Raw genomic sequence first — 8,654 nt, 5'->3', positions numbered from 1 at the left:
GCTCGCCCCTCTCGGCATTTCCTTCACAAAGTGTCACGATAGCACTACTCTCAAGTACATCTACGTCAAAATTTCTCTTGATTAACATCTACGCCAAGACTCAAGATTCAAAGTAAAATGCAAAAGTTCCAATTTTTACTTTAGAGACTTGGACCCAAGTGGACAAATAACTTTCCAAGTCTGCAAATAAAGTTTCGAGACAAAGAAAATGAATAACAAATAAACTAAGCACAACCATCATGATTAAGAAAGAAAGAAAATGAAACATCCCTTTTTCAAGTCTGAACTATACAGTTACAACAAAAAAAAAAGTTTGAACTATACAGTGCACGCAGAATACTAGCTAAGGCAGCCATGCGCACTATAAATAAAGCTAAGACTGAAGTGCTTTATCATATCATACAGCAAACACATACACAACCATGAGATCATTTCTAGCTTACCTTTTTTTGTATGTTCAGCTCATTTCATCACCAACCAATGCTTTTGTTTCTGCTAGTTACAGTTCTAGTGAATCAGAAGCTCTCTTCAAATGGAAAGCCAGCTTTTTAAACCAAACCCAAAATAATAATCTGACCTCCTGGACTTACTTTCCCAGCAATTCCACCAATCCAAAAGCAAAAGGAAGCCCATGCAACGTTTGGACTGGCATTTCATGCAACACTGCTGGAAGTGTCAACAAGATAAACCTCACCAGTTCTAGTATACAAGGTACGCTGCATGAATTTCCATTCCTGTCCTTACCCAATCTTGAAAATATTGACCTCAGTTGGAATGAATTCTTTGACGGCATCCCACCTCAGATTAGTTCCCTCTCCAAACTCATCTTTTTTGATCTATCTTATAATAAGTTGTCAGGGAAAATTCCACCAGAAATTGGTCTTCTCACAAATCTTAAGTTCTTGCACCTACATGAAAACCAGTTAAATGGTTCCATTCCTCAAGAGATAGGTCAGCTTAAGTTTCTTTACGAGCTTACTCTTTACCACAACTATCTAGAAGGTCCAATTCCTTCTTCTCTAGGTAGCTTGAGCAACTTGGCATATTTGTATCTCTTTGACAATCAACTTTCTGGTTCCATTCCTCCAGAGATGGGAAACCTCTCAAGTTTGGTTGAAATGGAAATGGCTAAAAACCATATAACAGGTCTGATCCCTCCAAGTTTTGGAAGCTTAAAAAACCTGACATATTTGGGTCTCTACGGCAATCAACTTTCTAGTTCCATTCCTCTCGAGATAGGAAACCTTTCAAATTTAGTTGAAATAGAAATGGGTGAAAACCATTTAACAGGTCCAATCCCTCCAAACTTTGGAAGCTTAAGAAACCTAACACGGTTGTACTTGAACTTGAATAATCTTTCTGGTTCAATCCCAACATCTTTAGGTGATCTGAGAAACCTTGAGATTCTCTATCTTTATGGAAATCAACTTTCTGGCACTATTCCAATAGAGATAGGTAACTTGAAATCTATGGTAGATTTACAGTTGAACACAAATCAACTTAGTGGCTCCATTCCTACATCATTTGGTGAGTTGAGAAACTTAGAAACCTTATTCCTTCGTGAAAACCAACTATCTGGATCCATTCCTGAGCAGATTGGGAATCTCATGAAATTGAATATGCTAGAATTGAATAGTAACCAATTTTCTGGTTATTTGCCCCAAAATATATGTAGGGGTGGATTACTAGAAAACTTCACAGTATCCAACAACCATTTGATAGGTCCCCTCCCCAAAAGCTTGAAAACATGCAAGAGCTTAGTTAGATTCCAACTTCATGGGAACCATCTGACGGGAAATATATCTGAAGAATTTGGTGCCTATCCAAATCTTCAATATATAGACCTAAGCCACAACAATTTCTACGGTGATATCTCACCTGTCTGGGGGAAATGTTCGCGATTAGGAACTCTCCGAGTTGCGAGCAACAACCTGACTGGTAGCATTCCACCTGAGATTGGCAATGCAACCCAAATTCATGTACTCGATCTTTCTTCAAATGGTTTAGTTGGTGTGGTTCCAAATGAGATTGGGAGATTAACTTCTTTGGTGAATCTGATTTTGAATGGTAATCAACTTTGGGGTCGGATACCTTCAGAATTTAGATCATTGAAGGATCTTGAATATCTTGACCTGTCAACGAACAAATTCAATGAGTCAATTCCAAGCATTTTAGGCGACTTTTCCAAAATACACCACTTGAATTTGAGCAACAACAAATTCAGCCAACAAATTCCATTTCAGTTGGGTAATTTAGTCCACCTGTTCGTGCTAGACTTGAGTCATAATTCACTTGAGGATCAGATACCATCAGAAATGTGCCAAATGCAAAGCTTGGAGATTCTGAATCTTTCCCACAATAAAATTTCTGGTTCCATACCCAAAATTTTTGAACAAATGCATAGCTTGGTTCAAATTGACATGTCCTACAACCAGCTGCAGGGTCCCGTCCCCAACAACAAAGCATTTCAAGATGCTCCTTTGGAAGGCAATGAAGGATTGTGTGGCAATATTACAGGACTTCAACCCTGCCCTTCCATGGAAAATAAGCATGCCACAAAAAAGAATCGAAGACTCATGTTTATAATTGTTTTCCCTGTTATGGGGACAATGTTACTTTTACTTGCCTTCCTTGGAATTTTCTTGGTTAGAAAAAAAAGAATCAAGAAGCAGGATACAGAGCAGAGCGATGTGGACCACAAAGAAGTTTTTTCCATATCGGAATTTGATGGAAGAAGAATGTATGATGAAATCATCAAGGCAACCAATGATTTTGATGTTCTATATTGCATCGGAAATGGAGGATCGGGAAGTGTCTACAAGGCAGAGCTGCTATCAGGTAGCATAGTTGCAGTGAAGAAACTTCACCCAATACTTGATGGTGAGGAGTCGTCTCGGAAGGAATTCCTTAATGAAATAAGGGCACTAGTAGAAATACGGCACCGGAACATTGTGAAACTTCTTGGTTTCTGTTCACACGCCCATCACTCATTTTTGGTCTATGACTACCTAGAAAAAGGTAGCTTGGCTTCAATCTTGAGCAAAGAATGTGAAGCTCAAAAGCTGGACTGGAGCACAAGGGTGAGGATTGTAAGAGGTGTAGCTCATGCCCTTTCTTATATGCATCATGATTGCTCACCACCTATTGTGCATCGAGACATATCAAGCAACAACATTTTGCTCAATTACGAATATGAGCCTTATGTTTCAGACTTCGGCACCGCTAAGCTTTTAAATGCAGACTCATCTAATTGGACTACCCGTGCAGGCACATATGGATATATAGCACCAGGTAAACTAGTTAACACATGTTTCCTAAATTTTATACTTTAGCCTATATATACTCTTATATATGGACGTACATTATGTGTTTGGCAGAGCTGGCTTACACAATGAAGGTAACTGAGAAATGCGATGTTTATAGTTTTGGGGTGCTAGCACTGGAAGTGATAATGGGGAAGCAGCTGGGTGGAGTCAACTACTCTTTTTTTTCTTCATCCGCCAATGAAGGCAAATTGCTGAAGGATGTATTGGACCAACGCCTCCCCGCCCCCACACCTCATGTTCATGATGAATTGGTAACCATTGCAAGGCTAGCAATAGCATGCAAACATCCCCATCCACAATCCAGGCCAACAATGCACAGAATTTCTCAGGTCTTATCATCTCACCCTGCAAGTTCCTCAGGACAACCAGAGATTACACTTGCGCAACTCATTAGTTAATTATCTGAATTGTGTGGCCTATGAGTATGGCATAAATAAGATGCTCTTGTTTGAGCACAATCATGTACTGATTAGTTTGATCATTTCATATCGTTTGAACTTGAGTTTTCTAGTAAGAATTTGCACCCACTTAATAATAGAGACTTTCTTCGTCTCAATTTGCTTAGACTGTCTTTCAAATTGGGGAAAGTTCTTTTGCCATCCTTTGAAGTAACCTCACCCAAAAATCTGGCACTTGTTTTTGTGTAACTTAATTATCAACATTAACAAAGATAAAAGAATATTTGCAATTAATTCCAAGAAGAAGAAAAAAACAGAGAGTTTTACCTCTAGTTGAGTTGTATGAGAGATAAACAGGGGGGACTTGGTCATCGTAATCGACCTCTGCTTTCTGCCATGGACCTGGACACATCGCTGGTGGGAAGTTGTTGTATTATCATTACATTTGATGGATACATAACTGGTGTGATACTACCCATCGACGGCAAACAGCTATCCCCTGCTCGATCACATCTCTTTTTCCTTCTCTTTTTCTAGTTTATCCTCGCTCTCTTTTTGTTTCTTTTTTCCCCTTCATTTCTCTGGTTCTCTTTTAGTCTCTCTCGGTGTACCGAGACTTAATAAACAAACATTCTCAAAAAAAAAAAAAAAAACTTAAAACAAAAGGTAAGTGATTATTTGTGGTTCACGACCACAATGTGTCCGTGTTCTCAATCACTATGGCGTTGACACATCCATATATAAGATAGAAAAATTTAAAAATAATAAGTCATATTGACCAATTAGGTTGTTCCAAACTATAGATATGTTGTAATTCAGAATTACTTAGTAATTTCTCCAATATATTAACTATATTTTACATTTTTTAAGTATATAGTCCATGTCAAAATAAAACTTCACCCGATTGAAATATCTAACTATACTTTTTAAATATGTTGTCCAAGTCACAATAAAATCTGAACCAATAAAATATCCAACTACACTTGGCATCTTTCAAGTATGTAGGTCTAAGTCACTTGTAATTATTTTTTAGTATATCATGTGGCACTACCAAGCAAGGATTGAAATATCTGTGATATTTCCGACATATTCTCCGATATCTCCCTTTTTGGAGGGATTGATATATCATAGGGGAAAAATATCCTATCTTCCACCGTTTCTACTAAATTTCTCCGATACCGTCAAATATCTCTGATATATTAGATATTTGGGATATATTCCCGATAAAATGAAGAAATATCTATAAAATCTGAAAAATAAATAAAAAGTAGAAAAAAAAAAAACTCAGTTATTCATAGAGAAAATACATTATGGAATATGAAGGTTATACTAGGGTGTAAAATTTTAACAACGGTTTTAAGTCATGATATGATCCAATAGACAGGCAAATTAATCTGTTTGGGAAAAATACCTCGAAGAGAAACCTCCTAAGGCAGATTTGAGTGAAGTGAAATCCCCTCAAGGCAATTCTGGGTGAGAAGTAATTCTTTAAATGCAAATATGTTTGAGGAGAGATCTCCTCAAGGCGAATCTAGGTGAAGAGAAATCCCTTCAAGGCAAATCTGGGTGAGGAAAAATACTCTCAAGGCGATTCTAGGTGAAAAGTAATTCTCTAAATGCAAATCTGTGTGAGAAGATGTCACACCCCGAATTCTGAAATAATGATTCAAATCTGGAACATGACTAATAACAATACAAATAACGTTCTGAATTTTTCTCTCAGAAACAACCACACCTTACACCTCTTAATATTACATAAATCAAATCCTCAAGCTACTTATTACAGCACACTCTCACCAAATCAAATTGTAAAGCTCAAATGAGCATAATTCTCCTCACAAAAACAAATGCTGTAAATCTAATACTAATACTCTAAACCGCACGATCACTGCCCTGATTCTCCTGACCTGTGAGATTACCCGCTACACAATTTGAATAGTGTACTGGGAATTGCAACAACACAAAACCCGGTAAGCTTTTGACAGCTCGTGAGTAAACAAGAAAGAACTATTGATTGATCAAATTACAATTCTTATAACTCAAGTAAACAATCAACAAATATTGCAAACATTAATATGTGAAATAACATTAAAGTAATACATGCTTGATCACTACCAACAAATATTGCAACACATGCTTGATTTTCATTTTACTAACACCTTCACATATTCAAAATATATCATAGATAGATATTTGATCAAAATAACATAAGTATACTTCTCTTTTTAGTGAATTTTCAGATTAACTGGTAACAGATCATAAATCCACGTGCTAGGGTCCATAATACCAAAGCACGGGTAAGCCGCAGCATACCAAGGCCACTGCCAAGGCATGTATACTCAAAGTAAGCACCCTTCCTAAGAGTATAATAATGCACTATCTGAAGGGACTAGAGCCCACAACTTAACAACCACAAAGCACAACCACGAAGCATAACCACGAAGCACCACGAAGCATAACCACGAAGCACATTTACCAGTAATTCACTTAAGCACGGGGTTGTTGAAATCACCCGGCTTCATAATTGTACTTTTCAGACATAATCAATTTCACAACATACAATCTTTATAAATTTTAGATTGTAAAAATGTATATGTACACCCATATAAAGAGACATATTATTTCAAGACAAATCTTTACTTCTTAAAATAATTTCCACATATTCACAATTGGGCATATAAAATAGCTTTCACACCACATGATCAACATTTCATTATTCAACAATTAAATGGGAGATTAATAGCTTGAATAATATCCAATCAATTCTCAATCATTTCATCATACCAATCACACGCCAATCAACATATATATTTCACGTAAATATATATATACGTAATCATCCGCTCAGGAATGACTACTAATACCAACTATAGTTCAAGTATAAAAACCGTGAAATTCATTTGTATAATAAAATCATTTTACTTACCTATGGACCGTAGTTGATTAAGTCCATATGATTTAAAACAAATATTTATTCCATAAATATTTTCACACAATTACCACAGAAAATAAAGTAATTAAAGGTACTCGGTTCGTAATATGAACCACGTGAGGTTTACTCACCTCTAATCCAGCTGCGTCTTCTAAAAAGTCAAATATAACAATATTCCAAACGCTCGTCAACTCAAACCGTCAAGTACCTAATCAAGTATGGTCTTTGCTTAGTAAACGAAACACGAAATAAACTTAAACGACGATCCAATGGTTAGATTATAAAATAAAGACGATCCAACGGTCGGATTCTAAAATAAAGATGATCCAACGGTCGGATCGAAATTATATGATGATCCAACGGTTGGATCCTCACGGATCGCCCTTAGGATCATCCTCCAAAATTATCACGAAGATCCAACGGTCAGATCTTCCTGAATTGTCCTTACAAACATCTCCTCAAAATTATACGAAAATCCGACGGTCAGATTCTCACGAATCGCCTTCTGAATCACTGTTTCACAATTATACGAAGATCCAACGGTCGGATCTTCGCCCGTGACCTCACAAAGTCATCGGGACAGTCATACGATCAACATATTAAAATTTGAAGTAAAACGATGGTCTGATCTTCACAGATCGTAAACCGAAGATAAAACGTAAAAACGTTAAATAGTAACGTCAAAACGTAAATCCACTATTTATCCACTTTTCCTAAAATAACCTTGTAATATATCAAAACGCTCGTATGGATGCGTAGATCATCGCCTAGATAATGAAAACTAAAAAAAAAGTCCGACGCGCCGCCACAAGCGGAGGTCAGACGGCGGTCAACGCCGGTCAACCACCTCCGATGGTCACCAAATTTTGACAGCAGCTTCATCTCAACCCTTCTAGCATTTTTCTCAACTACACCAAGTTCAGAAAACAACTAGAACTACCTCAACAATTCAGAAAACTGTAAACCCCAAATTGTAAATAGTGCCGGATTTGCAACCTCTAAAATCCTCCAATATATATGCAAAGTTATACTTAAAACAAAGATCATGAGGTAAAGAACAACTTTATACCTTGAGGTTTCTCCAAAATGTCGACGGTTTGGACGGATCTCCCTTTCTTTCTTTCCTTCTTTCTTTCTCTTTCTCTCTTTCTTTCTTTCTCCTCTCTCTTTCTCTTTCTTTCTTTCTGGTTTCTGCCAGAATGGCTGGGAATGGGGCTGATCAGCCCCTTATAATTAAGTTGTGATGAAATGACCAAAATACCCCTCACACGAAAATACCCATAACTTTGGCATACGAACTCCGATTTTCGCATTCCGCATATGCACGCGATCGTATCGACGAGCTCTACAACTTTCATGAAGGAAGTTTTCCCAAATTCGGTACGTATAAAAAGTCAACTTTCGCGTGCCCCTAAATAACGTTCGTTTTCGAAAATAAAATCATTCGAACTACTTCCACAACTTCTCCAAGCTTCGTACTTGCTCCTATTACCACGAAATCAATTCTAAAAATCCACGGAATTTAATTTAGATTTTTCGGGGTATTACAGAAGAGGTCTCCTCAAGGCGAATATGATTGAGGAGAAATCTCATCAAAGCAAATCTAAGTGAGGAGTATTCCCTTCGAGGAAAATCCGAGTGAGGAGAATTCAGATAGTAATGATGCATGAGGTGGTACATCAATTCCGGATAGTTCTAATGATGATGAAGATGAAGATGGTGTAAGTGAAATATATGAATATGGACAATCTTTTATGGGCGGAGGATTGAACCAATTTACCTGTGAAGGTAAGTTTGATCATGCCACCCAAGATGAAGACCACAGAACTAGAACACCTGGTCAAGGTGCTCAAGAGAATACTATTTATGGGAGGAGGACTAGAGGTGCAATTGATGATCAAAGTACCTCATCTTGTGTTTCTTCAATTGCTTTAAGTTTTGACTCTATCAGTTTAGGCACAGAGCACAGTGAGACCTCAAATGAATCTCTTTAAGGCA

At 37.2% G+C, this 8,654-nt stretch overlaps 1 protein-coding gene across 1 annotated transcript; it reads left to right on the top strand.

The window, feature by feature from the left end:
- The first annotated feature begins 422 nt into the window (after positions 1–422).
- Positions 423–3,732, top strand: LOC112202567 (MDIS1-interacting receptor like kinase 2). The gene is made up of 2 exons (XM_024343571.2): positions 423–3,291; positions 3,378–3,732. The coding sequence occupies exons 1-2, from the start codon at positions 423–425 to the stop codon at positions 3,722–3,724; spliced, it is 3,216 nt and encodes a 1,071-aa protein (XP_024199339.1). The 3' UTR covers positions 3,725–3,732.
- The last annotated feature ends 4,922 nt before the right edge of the window (positions 3,733–8,654 follow it).

This window comes from Rosa chinensis, chromosome 5, assembly GCF_002994745.2.
Source record: "Rosa chinensis cultivar Old Blush chromosome 5, RchiOBHm-V2, whole genome shotgun sequence".
NCBI lineage: Eukaryota > Viridiplantae > Streptophyta > Magnoliopsida > Rosales > Rosaceae > Rosa > Rosa chinensis.
Note: the sequence above shows the minus strand (reverse complement) of the source record. Positions and strands in the feature narration are given on the sequence as shown.

Bases quoted from the DNA above. Each gene is read 5' to 3' on its own strand.
- LOC112202567 (XM_024343571.2), top strand. From the start codon at position 423: ATGAGATCATTTCTAGCTTACCTTTTTTTGTATGTTCAGCTCATTTCA. The intron at 3,292-3,377 runs GTAAACTAGTTA...TGTGTTTGGCAG, and splicing joins ATATGGATATATAGCACCAG to AGCTGGCTTACACAATGAAG.